This window comes from Sceloporus occidentalis, unplaced genomic scaffold (genome assembly GCF_023333645.1).
Source record: "Sceloporus occidentalis isolate IW3139 unplaced genomic scaffold, rSceOcc1.0.p SCAF_3, whole genome shotgun sequence".
Taxonomy (NCBI): Eukaryota; Metazoa; Chordata; class Lepidosauria; order Squamata; family Phrynosomatidae; genus Sceloporus; species Sceloporus occidentalis.
The window spans coordinates 29,761,803-29,783,821 of NW_028316983.1; the positions used below are offsets into that span (position 1 = coordinate 29,761,803).

At 38.9% G+C, this 22,019-nt stretch overlaps 1 protein-coding gene across 1 annotated transcript in view; it reads right to left on the reverse strand.

Annotated features, from left to right (window-relative positions):
• Positions 1-1,143: 1,143 nt before the first annotated feature.
• The window catches only part of ADA (adenosine deaminase), a 48,717-nt gene continuing 27,841 nt past the window's right edge, over positions 1,144-22,019 (reverse strand). The window contains exons 6-11 of the mRNA XM_089513931.1: positions 12,292-12,416; positions 8,146-8,217; positions 6,356-6,457; positions 4,639-4,706; positions 3,367-3,496; positions 1,144-1,806 (exon numbers count right to left, since the gene is read on the reverse strand). Of these exons, the coding sequence (XP_089370057.1) occupies positions 1,702-1,806; positions 3,367-3,496; positions 4,639-4,706; positions 6,356-6,457; positions 8,146-8,217; positions 12,292-12,416 (602 nt within the window). The 3' untranslated portion in view covers positions 1,144-1,701. The remainder of the gene's footprint in view (positions 1,807-3,366; positions 3,497-4,638; positions 4,707-6,355; positions 6,458-8,145; positions 8,218-12,291; positions 12,417-22,019) is intronic.

Genomic DNA, 22,019 nt, shown 5'->3' on the forward strand with positions numbered 1-22,019 from the left:
CTACTCTGTGATCTCTGTTATGTTCATGAATGCAAAATTTGGATTTGAGGTTATATATTTCTTAAATTTTAGGATGGAAGTTTTCGGTGAATCACTGAGGCAAATTCTGTAGTATATTACAAATGTAAAGACCCAAACTGCTGATCAGATGCATGGAAACTTTATGAATATGAAACTCTCCCAAAAATTAGCATTTTAAATGTGCAAAATAAAATTTCACAATCACTAAAAAAAACCCATTACATATTTATGTTAAAATAAGGCACTTTTAATTTCTGCATGATCATTTTGTGTTTTTGATATGGTTATTTAATGTTGCTGCACAAAACACAATTATTCTATTAGCATGTCATTTAACTACCATGCTATTTAAACTATGTTATATAATATAAAAAGTATTTAAAGAACTTGCATTTCAACCAAGCTTGTCCCACTGAAAAATTATTCCATGGAACACCTAGCTCAGTTCTAGTAGTTTAGCATTACTAGTTTGCATATTATACTATTAAGCAATTACCCATAGTTAACATACATTGACCTAGCACCATTAGATGTTATCTTGCTGTTAATTGTTCTTCTTGTCTAACTTAATCGAAACTGCCAGTCAAACTGGATGGTTTCCGTATTACTGGTGTATGTATGGGGGCGGTGGGGGGAAGGTGTGTTTCAGCAAATATACTTGACTAAGTATGTTAAAAATTTGATTCTTCTGCAAAATCAGTTTATGTGTATAGTTTTAAAATGCTGGTTCTTTGTTCGTTGCACACACTCAGTTTAAGACATCTTAGGCAAGTTGGATTTTGAATGGATACAGCTATTCACTCCAATTCAGCAGGGGAAAGCAGAATGCAAAAAAGGTATTTCATGTGTGGATCCCTTGCTACATTGAGAACTATGTCCACAAATCAAATGTAAATACGTACCTGGAAAAGAATCCACATTCACAAGATTGTGTGGAAAGCTTTCCCAAGCTTCTTAAAGTATACAGAAGAATTCCATATGTATACAACTATCTTTGGACTGAAGCCATTATTTCTAGATATGAATTCTACAGAATTTGATGATATTACCTGGGAATGAAGTGATATACCGTACTCATTTCTATTTGAGATTTTCCACCAAAGGACCACAACTCTGATGACATTTAGTAGAAATGTATAATTTTATTATTCGCTCTTTCACATATGGGGGCACACAGAATGCAGACCAGTTACAGGGAACACCTTGTAAGGTCACAGATGAATTATCTTTTTTAATTATTTGCAAAAATTATTTTAATTATTTACTTCTGTGGGTCTACTTTTGTCCCATTATCACATCTGGTAAAATAGTTGTTTTTGTAATCAGAACCTGCAAAACCTATGTACCAGAGTGGAAAGGAATGTAATCATTACAAGCAGCAATCCAGCTTTTAAGACTTAAGGTTGCTGAAAAACGACTGTTTTCCATCTATAAAAATGAATAGGGTTAATTTAAGTTCCACATTCTATCAATGGAACTTGCTATATATAGATAATGATATAAACATCATAGAAATACTGTTCTGCTTATTGAATGCATGCCCCCACTCTGTGGATAATAATAGTAAACATAATAATAATACTAAGTTTAGGTTTTGCCTTCTAAGAAGCAAAACAGAGGTCTGCAATGTGCGTGAATATTGCCAGGACAAGCGGACATGGCTGGTTTGCAGAAAAGAGATTAGAACTCTGTGCTCTTTATCATATCATATGCTTCATACAGCTTGTAGAGAAGCTCCTTCTTCTCCTTCTCTGGCAGAAAGCTGGATTTGGCTGCGTTTATATTCTGCAAATAAATAAACAAACAAAAATAAAATATACGAAGAATGAACATGGACATTTGTTGTTGTTGTCATGTGCCTTGAAGTCATTTCTGACTTATTGCGACCCTAAGGCAACCTTATCATAGAGATTTTTTGGCAGCTTTGTTCGGATGTATGTGTGTTACATTACAGCAAAAATATGAGATTTTACAAGTGACTTTGTATGCATTTTTAATGAATAGCTGGTAGTGCTTTCTCCTAGCCTGTAATTTTTTTTAATTAAAACCCCCCTTTTTTTAAAAAAAGGGAAAAAATGAGTATTTTAAAAACTCAGTACCTTAGTCCCATTAAACTCTACAGACTTGCTGTTCACTTAGCTTCTGCTCCATTGTATCAATTGCCACATACCATTTGGGGTGACCAGATTGGTTAGGTCTCTGACCTTCTCCTGTCTTCTAAATTTAGAGTGTACAAAACAGTTCTAAAATAGCAACTCATTGATTCACTAATTGGCTAAATGATGATCCAGCATTTATTTATTTCCTTGTGACCAAGGAATATTCCTCTCACCCCGAGGCCAAACAGGCCAACACAGATTAACATGTAACTCACTTCCCCGCAACCAAGGACCACACAGTATACACCTCACACACCTGCATGCCACCATTCTCTAAGAATGCTAGCCAGAGATGCAGGCGAAACATCAGGAATATACTCTTCCAGAACATAGCCCGAAAAACCCACAAAAAACTCAGCTTTAAACATTTTGAGGTGGAAAAAAGGCAAAATCCCAATATTGGAAATTTCTTCCATGCTGTTGAGTTTATTATTACATCATCAATAACTCCACTTCCTGGTTACTTCAAAAAAGTGGGGGCAGAGAAAATTTATCAGTAAGGCGCCTCAGCTTCCAAAAAAGCTTTTGATGGGAGTTCTTGTGAATATATGCAAACATATACAGTACGTGCAGATGGCCATTTACAAACAATATCTTTATAATGGCTTCTAGTCATGGAGGAAGCTAATGAATTCCTGTACCTGACCAAGCCACGTGTCCTATGATAAGAATTCCAACATACCCCTACAACCTAGATTTCTGTCTCCTTGCAGATAGAGGGTACTCAACGTTATCCAAATGGCGTTGGACAGCCTAAACATAGAGTTGTAGGCCTACTATGATACCCCCATGGGCATTCTGTTCTAGTGAACCTTGAGAAGGCTGACTTTGAAAAGATGACTCTGACTTAAGACCTAAATTTTTCCTGGAAGTAAGCTCTTACCTTCAAACAAATAAATTTAGGCTGCACCCGCACTTCAGAAATAATCCAATTGTCATCACTTTAACAGCCAAGGCTCAGTGTTATGGAATTCTGGGATCTGTAATTTTGTGAGACCTTTAGCTTCTCTGTCAGAGGGCTCTGGGGCTATAACAAACTACAATTCCAAGAATGCCATAGCATGGAGCCATGGCAGTTGGTGTCAAACTGGATTATTTCTGCAGTGCGGATGCAGCCTTACGATCAAGACATAAATTATTGTAAAAGAAAAAGCACAACCAATGCAGAACATATAAATGATCTTACAATTATCTTGAATTCCTCCTCAGTGAAGCCCATTGAGTCCTGAGCTATTTTGTAATCGGTATGAATAGTGGAGCAGAAAACGAGTGGATCATCTGTGTTCAGGGAATAATTTGCACCATCTTTCTTAAACCTAGAAAATAAGATAAGAAACAATTTTAACGAGGCCTCCATTTTGCATTTTCTAAAGGGTAGAAATCTAGTGAAGCTAGCTACCCTAAGGTTTCTACTCTATTTGTATTCAGTTTCACATCCACCATGGCTATTGTCTCAGTGACACAATTACATGTTACTTTTCTTTGTTCAGAGTTAAAAAGACAATTAAGTTATGCTTTCAAAAATGCTCTGGACAGAAATGAAGGGCAAGGCAAATAAAGAAGCATAAATTGGGACTTAACATATATACTTGTATATAAATTGATCTCATGTATAAATTGAGAATTTGGGGCCAAAATTATGGATTTTGCTATGACCCATGGAAAGCTGAGGGTAAAACTTGGAGGGATGTAACAAAGGATGTAAAGGACAAAGCAAATGAAAATGATGCCAAAGAACTTACAAAACTATGGGCCCAATCAGACAGACCATAATAAAGCTGCTTCGGGTCACTTTGGAAGTATGCTGTTTAAATGACTCATGCATTTTAAGAGGCCAGAAGTCATGCCAAAGCTACACTCCAGTCATAAGGACTGAAGCGCAACTTTGGTGCAGCTTCTGGCCTCTTAAAATGCATGAGTCATTTAAACAGCACACTTCCAAAGTGGCCCGAAGCAGCTTTATTTTGGTCTGTCTGTTTGGGCCCATTGGCAGGCATAATGTGCTCACCCATAATGCTGGATGGATGAGGAGGGAACTATGGTAAATCATGGAGGCAACCAGACACAGGCACATAAGTCACATATCAAAAAGGATGTAAAGACAAAGCAAAGAAAATAATGACTACGTTAGCAATGGTTACAACCTTTAACTTTAAAAATAAGTAATATTGTATATGCATGAGTATATAGAATAAGTCCTTTTTGACAGTCAGATTTGAGATTGAACAAAAATGTATCTTATTGCAAACCAAACAGACATGTCAAAGCATGTTCCTGTGGCGCTAGCCAAGTATTTCCTGTACTGCTAACAACCTCAAGAAAACAACAAAATAAAAGACATTTGATTAACTGGATGGAGAATTTGCTTCAAGTACTGAGGAATAATGAAGTTGAACTTAAATGAAGTATGGCATGATTACTATGAAATAACAATACATAAAGGGATAATCAACTATACCTTACTACTGGATGATTACTGAAGGGTGTTTTACATGCACCAGTGAGGTAGCTAGACCAAGGGCAGAGCTGTATGTTTATCATTAAAAAACAAAAACAAAGAACAGAAATCAATACAGATTCCCTTAAAATGCTTCTGTACTAAATCTACTGCAAACCAACACTTGAGCATGCTACATCAGGTACAAGGACCTGTTCTTGCAGTTTACATCACATGACAATTCTATTTTTACTTTTCCAGCAAAAATATTCCATCTCTTTCCCCCACCATGAAAGAAAGTGCTTGTGAAGATAATGATTTGTGTTAAGTGCAAACATAATTAAAATATTTCTGCAAAGTATAGATTAATCTGTGCCTTTGTATCCAGTCCCTATATATTCATCACAGAAACGCAATACAATAAACTGAAGCACTTTAAAACTAAGAATGAACTGGTAAGCCTGTGACAATACAGGCATTACAGATGAGTGTATGTGCCACATGAAGAAGATGACACAATATAGTGCACAACAGGATACAGTCTTCTACACCTGTTGCAAAGGTTGCATGCTCATTCAGATATAGATCAAGGAACTAAACTTGTTTCTTTACAGATTTCATGTAGAATGGTTTTGTTTTTTGTTTTTTTTGTATGGAGGGAGAAGAATCAAGAAAACTTTGTAATTACAATGTGAAGTCAAAGGCTTTCATGGCCGGCATCCATAATTTTTTGTGCGTTTTTCAGGCTATGTGGCCATGTTCTATAAGAGTTTATTCCTGACGTTCCACCAGCATCTGTGGCTGGCATCTTCAGAGAATGCTAACCTGGAAGAGAGTGGGTATATATACACTGTGTGACCCTGGGTGAGGAGGAGTGATTCCCATGTTAATCTGTATATTGTTCTGTTGTTGATGGCCTCCTCAGGGTAGGAGGATATGCAAAAGAGGATTAGTGCATATCCTCCTACCCTGAGGAGGTCACCAACAACAGAACAATACACAGATTAACATGGGAATCACTCCTCCTCACCTAGGATCACACATTATATATGTATACCCACTGTCTTCCAGGTTAGCATTCTCTGAAGATGCCAGCCACAGATGCTGGCAAAACGTCAGGAATAAACTCTTATAGAACATGGCCACATAGCCCGAAAAACCCACAAAAAAATTTGTAATTACACTCCTATACTGATATTGGAATTTTCTTGCCTGTGTGAGTTGGGGAGGAGATTATTATTAACAATTAAGAAACAGACTACATTATGCTTGTCTCATAATATATCTGCTGATCAGCCTTAAGGAACAGAAAGCCACTTTGGCTTTCAAATCAAGTAAAACTTTACATAACCAATTTTCTGATTTCAGCAGAAATGAGGATCTCAAAGTTTTCTCCATGATGAAGTGTCTATCCAAAATGTTCTGCTGCAACATAACTCCTATAGATGCTGTTTATCAGCAAGAGTAAATGCAAACATGCAAAACATCCCAGATTCAATTCCTGGCACTTTCAGGTAGAGCAGAAAAAGGCACCTGTCTCAAATGCTTCAGTGTTATTGCCAGTCAATGCAGAGTTTAAACATACTCCCACTGCACCCTGCCAATTACCGATCCCTGTTATAACCAATAAGGAAATAGATGGACCAATACTTTACTTGTTATAAAGCAGCTTCCTTTGAACTGTTAACTTATACAAGGTAATAGCTAGAAAGATTCCAGGTTTTAAAGTGTGTCAAACCTCAAAATGAATATTTTCTTTCAAAAGCTGTTTATATAGACATTCATCTTCAAAGACATGGTAGCCATGGCCAATTCGCTCTGCCTTTAGAATGTTGACTGCCTGTAAAGATATAGGAAATGTGTGAAATATGAACATTAGCAAATATGTAATTAATATTGCTATGAATTATGCAGTTAGCACAGCGATAGCAAATTTAAAAATCAAAGTTATAAGAGCTTCATTAGTAGATTTAGAACAAATATGTGATTTTTAATATATATTGAACACACTGTGTTAAGGTACATAGTTGGGAAAAATTACTTTCTTGGGCTACAACACTCAGGTTTATATGAGTCCAAGAGTTGTCTTAAAAGTGAGTTTTTCAAGCTCTTGCTTATAGCTGAAAATATAGTTCTGTACTATTATATCTGGTGCAGACATCTTGGACATGGCCTGCTATTGTTTCCAGGAAAAAAAGAACAAAGTATGGTTTGGCATTACATGAAGAAGTACTGGACCTCCCTACTTTGTGATCTCCCATACCATTTTTTTCTGGCCATAAACCACAGTTTTTCTTACTGCTGTGATGGCAAACTGTCGTAAAATGAATACCCAGCTTGCTGGGGGCAACTGGCTTACACACTGTAAACAGCTTAGGGAGTGCTTAGTTCACTATGAAGCGGTAAAAAAATGTAAATGCTAAATACAAACTATATTGTTTGCATTCCAAACAAGAATCTCAAATAGTGGGGTGTGTGAGAGAGGGAGGAGTGCACGAGACTGAGGCCTGCTCATGTAATATCAAATTATGATTTGATTTTACTTGTGAATCAAGCCTATATTGATTTTGCAAGGACAATTTGGTGAACACTGAATCCCTAACCTCCACAGATAAGGAAAATCAAGACCAGGAATCCAAGGAACTTGACCCACATTTTGCAACTGTTGTCCAATGTTTTATTAACAATAATGATATTCCATGTAAAGATAAGCATCACCTCCACAGGGCCTACAGCTACACATATGCATTTAAGTCATGTCATGTCTTTTTAGATTGTAAGCCTGAGGGCAGGGAACCATCTAATTAAAAAGATTGTATGTACAGCGCTGTGTAAATTTACAGTGCTTTATAAATAAAGGTTAATAATAATAATAAGTCCCTGAATTCTACAACCAAAAACCCCTATCTATTTGGAGCAAATAATTTTTGCAAAATAAAACTTGTATCCCGAAAGCACTTCTGTATGGTCACAGATGTCTCTGCGCACTTTTGATCAGCAAACAAATATCCTTTTATACTGACAAGTCTTTCACTTTCGTTTGTGCAGAATCACTTTTTAAATAGGGTGTGTTAAATACTCTTAAATCAATCTGTAAAATAATTTTCATAGGCTGTCCAGTTAATTTTTAAAAATGTTTGCATTCTACATTGTTTCCACTGTATTTTGTTTTTAACTTGTACTGTAAGTCACTTTAGAGTCCCTATCACCCCACCCCACCTCACATTGTTCATTCTAGTAACAACTCTTTCTTGGTTAGAAATTTGAATTCAGGGGCTGAATTTCGTGGAGAAAGAGATATTCAAAGGAGTCCTACCAACCACCTATTAAAAGCATCATCTAGAGGACATTTAATTACTGGGGTTTACCAGCCATATAATGTTTTTAAAGTGAGCTAGAAACATAAGGGTTCTAGTACATGCTATTTCCATCCTGAAAAGTACCTTCCATAATCTGCTGTATCATTGCCAATTACCAGCTTTCTCTGAAAACATCTAATTTCATTGTTTTGTGGTATAATTTTTTTACCTCCTTGATAACCTGGGCTTGCCCAACCTCTCCAGCATGAACAGTCCGATGAATGCCACATCTTTCAGCTTCCTGAACAAAACAGAATATGAGGTAGAGAGATTTAAACTGACTGGCAGATGTCAGAGAGGTATAACAGTTATGGCTGGCATTTGTTAACTTTCTTGTTTCTTAGTTGTAGATTTAGAAGAACTGACTCATACTGATAAATTTTTTTGCCTAGCATTGCTATTTTTCCCAAAAGAAGTTATTAAAATATATTCAAATCTAAAGATACCAATTTCTTGCTTTCTGTATGATAATCTTAACTTTCCCCATTTATGCAGTTTTAAATAGAATAAGCCCCATTGAACTTAGAAAGCTGCCATATGCCACCACAATATTTACAGCGCTATATAAATAAAGGTTAATAATAATAATTTTTTTAATTAAAATATTTATTACAAATATTACAAATATACATTTCATCCCATACACCATAACTCAAGACTATCATTCAGTTTTCCCCCACCCCTTTACTTCCCAACAATTGTCTATTTACTTAAAGGACAAAGAAACAAAGCAAAAACAGCATTCTCTCTGATATATTCCTCTATACATGGTTTCCTGGAAAGCTCACATCTCACTCTATATATCTAAGTATTTCTGATTTAAAAATCACAGTCTATGTATTTACTTCCTTATAGATGCGTTATATATTTTTCATTTCCTTTTTTACTTCATGAAGGTGTTTAGTGTTTCCTCCTCCTTATAGTTATAATATTCTTAAACATTCCTATCACATGTTATCTTGAATCACTGTAACTTGTTATTAATCTCTTTTATATATATATATTATTAACCGTATTTAATCTTCTTATTCTATTTACTTACAGTTATAATGTTATACCATCTTATCTAAATTGTCACATATACTAATTTGATTCAAAAAGGAACAATAAAACAAAAAGGAGAGACAAAAACAGAAAGGTCTTTATATCTCATTATATTGAAATGTCACTATAGTTTTTATGTGCGATTCTTTCTTATATTAATCTTTCCATCTTTCTTCGCAGTATTTAACCAAGGGTTTCCACATTTCGTTATTTATTTCTTCATAGTTTTCATTCTGACGCAATAACATTGTTAATTTGTCCATTTCTATTACTTCTAGTGCTTTATTTAACCACTCATCAATATCTATTTCTCCAGATTTTTTCCAATTTTTGGCCACTGTAATTCTTGCTGATCTTATTAAGTATAAGATTAATTTTAGGTGTTTTCTCAAATCTTTCCCCTCTAGCATATTTAACAATATTATTTCAAGTTCTAATCTTACACCAATCTTATATATTTCCAAAATTATTTTACTGACTTCTTTCCAAAAAATGTTAATGTACGGTCAAGTCCACCACATATGGTAGAAAGAACCATAATGTCTGTTGCATCTCCAGCATGTTTCTGACTTTTTTTTTTCATTTTTGCCAATCTCAAGGGTGGTAAATACCATCTGTGGACCATTTTCATGAAATTTTCCCTCATGTTCATGCAACAGGTAAAATTTATGTCTTTCCCCCACACTTTCTCCCAACTCTCGAATTGTATATTTCTCCCAGTATTTTTTGCCCACTCAATCATACAATTTTTGACCGTTTCTTCTTCTAATTCTAGTTTTAGATACACTCAATAATAACAACAACAACAACAACAATAATAATAATAATCTACCTATATTGTTAAAGTTCAGGGGGGATGAAAGTTTCCCCGGGAGGGGGGGGTGCTGATTAAACAGAAGGAGGGGCATCTTCTACCCATCTCTCAGCTTGCCACCTTGTAAATTAAAACATAAAACCCTATATGGCACAGGTCCAGGCTATTTGAAGGACTGGATTCTCCCTTACGAATTAGCCTATGCTTTGAGATCTGCAGGAGGGGAGGGCTTCTTTCTGTCCTGCCACCCTCACAGCTACATCTGGTGGAAACAAAGGAGTGACACAGCCTTCGGAGTGGCTGCCCCCAGGCTTTGGAAGTTCCTTGTGAATTTTTAACTGTGTTTTTTAATTTGTTATAAGCCACTTCGAGTCCTGAATGGAGGGAAAGCAGGACAGAAATAATAATAGTAACAGTAATAGTAATAAGCTCAACAATTTTCTACATTAGGAAGAAGTAATGCTGTTTTTAATATTTGGATTATTAATCATGCAACTGAGTAACTGGTCACTAAGGGCCTAAATATCCTGATGGCACAAGATCCTGTCTGATCTTAGGAAGTAAACAGAGTGAACCCTAGATGGGAGAATGCCAAGGAATAGAATCATAGAACTGAAAGAAACTACAAGGGCAGAAGAGCATTGTCCAGCTTTACTTCAATTACTTTAACCATATACTTCCTCTGATAATTCTGTGGCCCTTGAACACCTGCTTTCCTTTTTCTAAAAGGCCTGCTTCTCAGGCCCTGAGCAGGCGGGCCAGGAAAGCAGCCCAGGTGCTCAGGTATTTACATGCGTGTCTCCGTGTCACCTGAAGACCTGCTACGAGTGCAAGCTCTGTACCTTTCAGCACCATCGCTCATACTGGAAAGCCCCGTCACCACTTCGGATGCTGAAACGGGGTGCCTAGCTGCACCCATGTGGCCAGGTTTGTGCATCAGACACAGCAACGGAGGCCTTCCCAGTAGTAGCCGACTGCGCTGAAAGGTAAGGACCATGTGGGAGCCATTTAAGCAGACAGAGTTTGCTGTAGAGTTTCCAGAAAATTCTGCTACAATCTGGCGGTCAAATTGACCCATGTTATGGGCCCTGGAGTTGGCCAGATCCACCGGATCTGTGTCAGGTCTGTCAGGATCCAGCTCGATCCTGGTCCCTGAGTTTTGGCCTACTTTGTCCAAGAAGAACCTAGGCTTTTTGGCCTGTGCAGACAGCCCAACATATTACCTCCTCTTGATACCTAACGAAATAAGATATTATTCATAGAATTAATGATTGTGCGATTTTTAAAATATATATATAAATGTAGGTGAGGTAGGAAACTGCTGAGAACATAGTGTGAAAAAAGATGGGATCCAATTACTTTGCCCTGTTGTGGTCCACCTGTAGTAACCATGCCTGTTACTAGTGGGATCCTGGGAGCTAACCTTTTGTTGCAGGTATCGCCATGGAGGGACCCATGGTAGGGACCAAGGGTTTGTATCTTTTATTTTAAATTATAAGTTAAATTGTGTGAATAGTATTACATTTGGCCCTCCTTATCCATGCATTTTTTATACACGGATTCAAGCATCCATGGTTTGAAAATATTAAAAAAAAGTATAAATTTCAAGTATCAAACCTTGATTTTCCCATTTTATATAAGGGACACCATTTTTGCTATGCCATTGTATTGAATGGGATTGAGCATATGTGGATTTTGTTATTCATGGGGGTTCCTGGAACCAAACCCCAGTGGATTACAAGGGCCCAATGTATGTTAGTCTGGATCGGGATTCAAGAGGTATACTACTATTCTTCTCAGGGGAATAATTTAAGCGCAACAAAATGTTATTTAGAACATCCCTCTACAACACTATCTTTGTCTACAAAGAGCAATGAACCAGAACAGATAAAATAAAGAAGATGCATATTGGACTAAAGTAAGCTATGAACATTATCAGCTAGGGTTAATTACTTTGATCACTGATGCTTAAGACAAGGAAGCTGGATATCCTTTCTTTCATAACAATTATCTCAATTAACTTATATGACAGTGAAAACAACTGATATAATGTTGTACTCACATAATTCATGGCAAGAATTTTTAGTGTATTAGAATGGATAAGAAATTACTAGATAAACAATATGTTATAATTAAATACTTTTGGGAAAGACAATAAATGTTGGAAATACGTTATAAACAACATTTTTTGAAATGTGGGTATGTGGGAAATCTTGCCATGTTTCCCACACTAGCCATTTTAGGCCAAGAAATAGCTTTCTTAAATGACAGGCAACTGGAAAAAATGGGAATAGGGTGTTATGGGCCCAGGGCTCTCAAAAACAGCCTAATGAGACTGTATGTAGTCCACAGGTCATACTTTTATCATTGGGAGAGAGGCAGTATACTAATAAATAAATACTCTCCAGTCACATAATAGCAATCTTTGGTTGATATTCCATATTGAAATAAACAAACCTCATAAGCTGTCCGATGTTCTAAGAAGGTCTCAGCATTTAATGACTCATCCCCAGCTAAATCTATACCAACCACCGAATCATTCTGATACTTCTTACACAGCTGCACTACTTCTGGTGACCAGCCTGGAAAGAAAAGGAGCAAAAAACACCATTAAGGAGGGAATTTTCTCTCCAAACCCTGACTTGAATTCATTCATAGAAAAATATCCATCATACAAAAACAGCACTTTGTTTTCCCAGGTTTTTCCTCCTGACAAAGTTGTCCAGAAGATCTAGCAGATACTGAATACAGTCCAGGAGCAACAAGCAAGTTTATTTCTGGGCATGGAACACTTCAGCTATGGTCACTGAACCTTCCAGAAGTGAATTATAAGCTGCATACTTTGGTCTGAGGTACTGCACAACCCATATACTGCAATACATTATTCTAGCTACAACCAACCTGCCCATTAAAGAACATGAAATACTGACAGATTTATAGTATAATCCTTAAATACCCACATTTATAACTCAAAAAGCATATTTTCATGTGTTTATTAAATGGCAAAGAGTCCAATTCATTTGAAACATGAAGTGTTATTCCCAGTGATCACTTCTCTCTTTAACTTCATAGTTTTCATTCTGACGCAATAACATTGTTAATTTGTCCATTTCTATTGGCATATTTCTATACCAATTACATATGCACACATAGTGAAACCAAATGTCCATAAATGGTACAGTCTGTGATAATTATTTAAACACTTTTAGTAATTTATGACTTATGATGACCCTAAGACAAAACTATCATGGGACTTTATTGGTAAGATTTGTTCCGAGTTTGGTTTTGCCTTCCTCTGAGGCTGAGAGAGTGTGATTTACCCAAGGTTACCTAGTGGGTTTCCATGGCCAAGCAGGGAGTTGAACCAAGGTCTCCAGAGTCATAGTCCAATGCTCAAACCACTACGCCACGCTGGTTCTCAATTGAATGCACACTTGAAATAAATGTATTGCTTTCCAAGTATGTGCCTGAACTTAGCACCTATTTCAGTACATTTTAAAGATCATCCTCCTTAAACGAAACATCTGTTATAAACAGTGGGGGATCTTTTTAGAACAGTAACACTGCCTAATCCAATCTGAAGGCTACAAACCAAGATCACTTTTAATTTTTTAAAAATATTTTTGTTGGCTTTTTCCGTTTCTGAAAATAAAAGGATTGCCATCTAATGGAGTGCATTGAGAAGCAGCACACAAACTGACTAATTGAAGAATATTCTTTTCTCAGTTTTATTATACAGCAAATCAATAAAATATTGTATATTAGTACGTTATATATAGCACTATTAAATTATCCAGAGACAAAGAACAAACCAAACCTTAAAACAATTTCCTATGGAATAAGGACATGTTTTAAAAATAGCAACACATGGCGTTAAGCGTGCTCCTTAAGAGAACTAATTTTTACAAGAGGAAAGAGTTGAAATGTTTAGAGGTGAGGAGTTCAGGGAACTCCAGGCATCTTGTTAAGAGTTATTTAATGGAATAGGCTGCCAGATCAAATCAGGAATACATGGAAGGGAAAGTACAAATATTTATCCTAAAATACGGTGGCCAGTCTTAATGAAGATGGGATGCACTGCTGGAAAACCTGTTTCTCCCAGAACCTCTGTCACAATGCTCTTACCATTTGGCTTTTAGAGACACAAGCTACATTTTCATTGGATCCAGTTTAGGCATATGTAGCTGGGCTGGCAGGAGACCTCCCTATTTTCTCTCTCACAGAACAGCCCTCTGAAAATGCTGCACACAGCGACAGGGGACCCTGCTGAGTGGGGATAAATTGTGGTGTAGAGTTGTGTGTGGGGGGTGGGCAGGTGTGAAGTATCCTTGAAAATCAGGAAGAGGCATCTTCCACAAGCAGAGCCCTTCCTTCCATGGAAGGCAGACCTTGAATCGAAACCAACAACGTCTGTTTGCAAACAAACTAAAACAGACTTCAGCATGATATTTCACAGGACCTTCTTCTCTTCCACATCAGTGTACTGTTTCTGTATGGGTTTTTGCAGGTTACATACATTTAACAGGGAGTGAAAAATGGAAAACTGTTGCTTCCGTTTTATTAATCTAACCTCCTAATCACTCAAATGAACAATAGGAAGTTGTATGTTAAACACATGGTTTTCATTAAAGGTTGGACTGGGAAAATAGAGGCAGCTTTCTGGCAAGTGCTACTGGATGCCGTCCAACCTTCATGTGCTGTTATTCTAAACAAATGAAAAGGCTTCAAGTTGAACCACTTACCTTTGGCTTTCTTGCATTATGACACTCCTTACTGAATCAGTTCAAAGATCATTTATTTTTATAAGGAGTATAATATACAAAAGAGGATCGGTTTTCTTTTATAGGAAAAGGGTAGGAGATACATTATGATTGACTTGTATGTCCAGTTTCTACCAGTCTGTTTGACAGCAAGCAGTGTCTAATTAAGACGTTCTTTATCTTTGCCATAATCACTGAAAAGGCAATACAATTATTGCACCAGCTTCCCAAAGTATAAGGCAGGTGATTCACTTCACTTTGAGCAATCTTGCCTTCAGCTCTGGGCACACAAACAGAAGCAGTAGGATTATGACTGCATAAAATACAGACTACTTTAAAGTCCTCATAAGAAGATCCCTGGAAGACTTGTAGCATGAGCAAACAACTATGAAGAGTGTGACGCTATTTCCCATGTCCCTGGCCATCTGTTCCTGTACAAAGTTCAGCCAAAAGGTGACTAAAATAATCCCCCCTCCAAAAATGGCGAGAAGGGTGTGCATGCATGTGGGGCCACAAGAAACATGGGTAGTGTGCGATCTTTGCCTTTCTCTATCCTATAGCTACATAAGAATTGATTTGAAGGATACCATCTATTGACTGGGACAAACATTTTTGCATTCTGCCTTTGAGGCTGACCAAGATACTGTGTTGAATCAAAGAGACAACCAGGCCTATAATTTGGGCAAGTCTATGCCTGTTTAGGATATGCTGCAAAACCAGTAACTTTGTTTAAGTTGAGAACTCCAACAAAAGTCATACTTTATTTGAATTTCTAAGAATTAATACTGCTCAGGTCAATAACTTCTTCCGAAGAAAAATTTCAATTGAGGTTTTGCAGCTGGTCTATTGGAAATGGAAGAGTTTGTTTCTTCCATTCCATCACCTTCAATAGTACGTATACTAACTATGAGGGTCACAAATACTACTTTTTTGGACAAAAAGTTCTTAACACTTACTATATGAGCCAGTGTGGTGTAGTGGTTTGAGTGTTGGACTACGACTCTGCAGACCATGGTTCAATTTCCAGCTGAGCCATGAAATCCAGTGGGTGACCTTGGGCAAGTCACATGCTCTCAGCCTCATAGAATCGTATAGTTGGAAGAGACCACAAGGGACATCCAGTCCAACCCCCTACCATGCAGGAAATCACAATTAAAGCATCCCTGACAGATGGCCATCCAGCCTCTGCTTAAAGACCTCCAAAGAAGGAGACTTCAAAAATCTTACCAAGAAAAACCCATGGTAGCTTCGCCTTAGGTTCATCATAAATAAAAAATGACTCGAAGGACACAACAACGACAGGAAGAAATAGGAAGAAAGCATTCCTTATAAAAGCTTACTAATGTAATGTTTAAACAAGGCTATTGTTACAGCAGGAACCAATATAAAATCAAAAAAATCAATAAAGGAGTCTGCAAGCCAATAAATCCAGTTCTTCAGATGGCCTTTATTGCTAGCAGTCCAGTTCCTGAATCATTCCAAGGAAACTGGCCATGAACAGAGATTGCAAATTTCTTTTATAGATCAAAACCACAAGATATCACAGGTACATTTTACTTAGACAGTCTACATTTTACCTTTTGGTCTTTTGCAAATGTAAGCAGGCTTTATTCCTGTAAGCAAAACTGCACCCCACTAGCACAGCATTTTGCTCCTTGTCCCTCCCCCTCCCCTATCCATTTCTTTGGCTTAACCACAAAACTATTTTGGTAGTTAGCGTCTGTCTGAAAGACAACTTCCTCTTTTATAGGAGCACTTTTCTATCCTATTAGCAGTTTCCAATTCAGATCAAACCCTGTATTTTTGAATCTTGCTTTTTAACCTTATATTTCTAAGGTAGCTTGCACATAACCTTTGACCTCTGGTCTTTCCCCTCTCACTATGACATATCCAAAGAACCAGCGTAGTGCAGTGGTTTGAGTGTTGGACTATGATTATGAGAACAGGGTTTGATTTCCCACTCAAGCATAAAAACCCTCTAGGTGACCCACTGGGCAAGTTACATACTCAGCCACCTAGGATGGCAATGACAAACCCTATCTGAAGAAACTTACTAAGAAAACCTGTTTGCTTTAGGGTCACCATAAGTCAAAAAAGACATTGAGGCACACAACAAAAACAATGACACATCCAGGAGAAGCTATTATGTCCTGATCTTTTGACTCTTTACTACAGACATTTATCAGAGACATACTTCAAAATTACAAACAGGGATGGGAAAAGTTTACTCTCTGGGTGTTACCAGACTGCAGCTGATATCAACTGGTATAACTGGTTATACTGGTTAGGGTTAATGGGAATCGTAGGCCAGCCACATTGGGAGAACCACATGTTCCTCACTCTGCTTTGAGGAATTTGACGCCAGCATCTCCTTTACCATGGAGAAATGAATAAAAACTTTCAAATGCAATACAGTTATCAACTTTTTTGCAACTAAGATTATCCAAGTAATATCATCTATGTCCATGAATTAAAAATTATATAGAAACTTTAGTTATTCTGTCTGTTTAGCAGTGGTTATCAACTGACAGGTAAAACAGATAGGTCTAACAAATGTTCAAGTTTGACAGACCCTTAAGAAACAAATAGGTAATATCCAGTGAGAACATATGTTTGCATATATTTGAACATCATACAGGATACACAGTCAACAAGAAATTCTTGAAAAACTGCAAACATTCATGCAACAAATATTTATAGTTTTCCAGCTGTGTGAGACTTCCAGACTTTCTTTCACTAGAGGGTTAAATATAAAGTATATTTATAAATGACTTCCCCCCCAATACTATACATATATATGCGCGCGCGCACACACACACACACATTATATAAAGTATAAAGGTCATATTTATACATATTAGGACTTTTGAAAGAACATGGGGATGCTTATTTTGTTATCTAATCTCTAAATGCAAAGGTTCTTTTCTCATATACCTAAGTCAGCAGAAAGGAAAATAATGGAACAGTCACTTTCTTCAGAGAACAGTTCTTTTCCAGCAACAACCAGATGATCACAGAACAAAAATTATGCATCACATTTTTAAAAAATACTACATCCCATATAAAAATCTTCTACTGTGTAAAACTAATTACAACAACTCAGAGATTAGCTACGTTCAATTAATTAGGGCTGCTATCTTCATAAGGTGATACGCAACACACTCACAGGTAGAGTGCCAATGGAAAGCCACATTACAGAAACACTACAACTACAGATTTCATCTATTTGCACCAGTTTATTGAAGGACACACCCTCAAAATTACATTTTTCAAAGAAAGGTAGTTACCACAAATGCTTTTCACCACAAAATTATATTGTTGGCTTGAGAGCTATACTAATATTCATTACTCAACTACAGTTTTGAGGCAAGTAAATCATTTGCTTTGGTAGCAAACAAAATACAATAAAGGAGTCAGTGTAAAATTGCTTGAATCTACACTGTGGAAAACTTTGCTTTTAGGAATGGAGTTGGTTCACAGACTTGTTTTCTCAAACAGCTGGAGCAATCATAAAACAGAGGTGTTAGACGTCTTCCCAGGAAATCTAACAGGAAGATCTGCCTCCTCTCCAAATTCAGAAATTCTCCCTGAAGTATTAACAAACCTCAAAATAGCTTTAAATGCCTTTTTAATTTTAACTTGCAGTATATGGCTGAAAAAGCATAGCCTTATGCTATGCATACTCCTATAGAATGTAACACAAGGAATCAATTACAAATCGTAATGCTTTGAGGAGGTTTCATAGAGGAGATGATGCTCTCTTGGATTCTCAAAATATAGGGTATTTAGCTTTATTTTGAATCATTTTATGGCATATTTGGACACTCTGGCATACTTGGACAGCTTGTAAGGCACACACGTTCTTGAAGGATGAAGCCCTGGCCAGGCACAGTGTCATCACTTGGCATGGTCAGATAAATGCTTTAGCCCCTGGAGGGTCCATCTAGAACAGGGGTCGGCAACCTCCGGCCCGCGGGCCGGATGCGGCCCGCAGAGGCCTGCTGACCAGCCCCTGGCTGCTGTTGCTGCTGCTGCTGCAGCGGCCGCCCGTCACGGCTTTTCGCCGCTCTGGGCGCCGCCATTTTGGGTGAAAAAACGGCGGCGCCAATAGCGGCCTCTGGGGCTATGGGCGCCGCCATTTTTTCGCCCAAAATGGCGGCGGAGGGTCGCGCAAGACTTCGCCTCCATTTTGCCACCCAAAATGGCGGCGCCCAGAGCGGCGAAAAGCCGCGACGGGCAGTCGCGGCAGCGGGCCTCTAGGAGGCCCGCTGCCATCTCTGGGGCCCTCCAGGAGGGCTCCGAGGGCGACAGGGGCCCTTTGCCGTCTCTGGGACCCTCCAGGAGGGATCCGAGGGCGGCAGGGGGCCTCTGGGGGGCCCTTTGTCGTCTCTGGGGCCCTCCAGGAGGGCTCCGAGGGCGGCAGGGGGCCTCTGGGGGGCCCTTTGCCGTCTCTGGGGCCCTCCAGGAGGGCTCCGAGGGCGGCAGGGGGCCTCTGGGGGGCCCTTTGTTGTCTCTGAGGCCCTCCAGGAGGGCTCCGAGGGCGGCAGGGGGCCTCTGGGGGGCCCTTTGCCATCGCTGGGGCCCTCCAGGAGGGCTACGACGACGGCAGGGGGCCTCCGGGGGGCCCAGTGCCGTCGCTGGGGCCCTCCAGCACTGGCGGCCCCCACCAGCTTTTTTGCCGGTCTCTGACGGGGCCTGGGGCCCCATCAGGGGCCAGCAAAGATGGGGAGGCCTGGCCCCCGGAGGGTGGAAGCTCCGCCCCCGGCATGCGGCCCCGCCCCTGGAGGGTGGAAGCTCCACCCCCCGGCACGCGGCCCCACCCCGGAGGGTGGAAGCTCCACCCCCGGCACATGGCCCCGCCCCGGAGGGTTGAAGCTCCACCCCCGGCTTCGGCCCCCCAGTCGCCTGAGGGACAGCAACCCGGCCCCCAGCTCAAAAAGGTTGCCTACCCCTGATCTAGAATGACACCAGCCTCTTACAAAAATTAAACGACACAATGTAACTGAGAAGTACTGGGCAGGAATTTACACAGCCTTCCTCATTTCAGTCTCAAATGCTTCTAAGGCCAGATCACAACATGTATATCAGTGCACAGACGTATTAAGGAAATACATAAAAAATTGTGCTGATAGGTTATTGTGCGTTCTCAGGCATCAGCAGAAACTGAGGAGGAAGTGCCTATCTCTGTGTTAATTGGGGCAAGTGACTTCAGAAATGAGACAAAGAGTCCAAAGCTATGCTTTCGGCTGTGTCTCTGCGAATCATCAACAGTACAGCTCCTGTCTGCTTAAAGCAGTTTAGGAGGAGGCTTTAAGAAGCGATCAGCCAGCAGTTGCCTGTGTAGATCCTTACCAGGAGTGGGGGACCTTTCCTGGCAATCAGCGGAATGCTGGGAGAGGGGGAAAACCCCTAAAAGATATTGTAGTTGGATCCAGAATAGCACAGATGTCACTTGCCCTCTATCCTCACCCACCAGTGCTTACTAAGGGGTTATTCACACTGTGAAAATAATCCAAGATGAATCCAGGTTGAATTTTAGTTGTTCACATGCATCCTGAATGCATTCAATTCAGTTTTGGAGGAGGGCTCCAAAAAACCCCTTAACCCAGGATATTGGTGCCGGGTTTTTATCCACGTTTTTAAAGAAGATTCACATCTTCGGCAGTGTGAATAAAGTAAGTTGTGAATAAAATAACCAATGCGAATAGACCCGTCTTTCCCCTCCAATGAGGGAAGAGGAGGACTCTCCCTCTTTTGTTTTCCCCCTTTCCCTAACTGTCTCTTGACAGCTGTCAGCTCCAGGGAGCAATGGGAGACATGGCTGCTGCTGAGGACAGTTTCTCCCAAGGGGGGAGGCTCAGGGCTGGTGAGTGTAGAACATGGGGAGATGCAAAGCAATGAAGTTCCAATGAAAAAGACTGTGTGAATAACAAAACCGGAATGTGTGAGTTGGCTTATCTGCACCAAGCCACTTAAAAAAAAAATGTCTGATTGACCCCTAAGACTGAAGTCAGCTGGGAGACATGAAAGACTCCTGAGCTCGCCTTTTGACAATTACTCTTACATGTAGATAGATGTACACCTACATGCAAAGTCTGGAGGGCAAAGAGACCATTCTAGGTGTTTGGAAATATTTGCAAACTCCACAAAATATGGATATCTGCCAAGATTTCATTGTGTGGTCAAAGTTTCATTAACACTATCTCTAATATATTGCCATATTCATAGAACTCAGAGACAGAAAATTCTCATTAGCTTAGAACAATCTATGATCAAGATGGAATGCTGAGCATAGGTTAGGACATAATGAGTCTTAAACCAATGGCATACTTAGTTTTGCTGAAAGCAAGAGACAGAGATAAGATAGGAAATTAACAATTAACATTCATTGACTTTACACGTTCCTCTAAACAAAAGGTAGTGCCTGATTTGTCATTAAAAGTCTGCAAACATACTGGATGCTCAATGAACATATTTTCATATACTCTAACAAACTCTAGTTTCTAAGATTATTTTACCAATCACACAAAGGTAACAAGCATCAATTACATCCCAATTTTTTGTTTTAATTTAGAAAGTAGTGCATTATTTCATGAGTTTAAGAAGGTTTGTTATCATTGGTCTGCCACCAAAACCATTTAGTTTCATGAAGCAGTCACAACAGTCATAAAAGCAAAGGGTTTAATCCATTATAAGTTCTGACAAATAAAAATTTCAATTTGAAGAATTATGTGTGCAGAAGAGGGCATAGAATCTAGTACATAAAGCATGTAAGCCAATTCAGGACTGCAAAGTTTTAGAGAGTTATAATAAATGCAAAGCACACATTAAGTATGCTAATACTATATATGCATGATTGAATAGCTTTGAATATAAATTCAAAAGAAGAGCTGGGCCTGGTATCTTATAGTTAATATACAGTCAAAAGTGAGATGTGTTTGTAGATATAGTCCAGTGGTGGCGAACCTATGGCACAAATACCAGAAATTGGCACTCAGACCCCTCTCTGTGGGCACATGTGCTGTCACCCAAACACAGAGTTTACCAGAGTTTGTTACTAGAAAGCCAGAGGGACTCTACTTAGGATGCTTCCACACTGAAGTTTTATAGACCTGCTGAGGCATTACTTTTCTGCTCTTAGCAGAATTCCAGCTAAAATTCAAACAGTAGTTTCATATATAACTTGATATAAGCTGGGCACTCCACCAATTATCCCCCTTGTCCAATATCCACTTATAAAAGTGTTTTTTAGCACTCACTTTCAGTAAAAATCCCCTGTAGTGTTAAACAAACATTTCCTCTCAATTTCATCTTGTTTCTTTTCTTGCTGTTAAATGGAAATGGAAGGCTACTGAAGAATTGTCTCTAACTGGTCAACTTCTGTTTTCTCCCTGGTGAGTGAGTGTGGGTGTGAATTGCACTTTT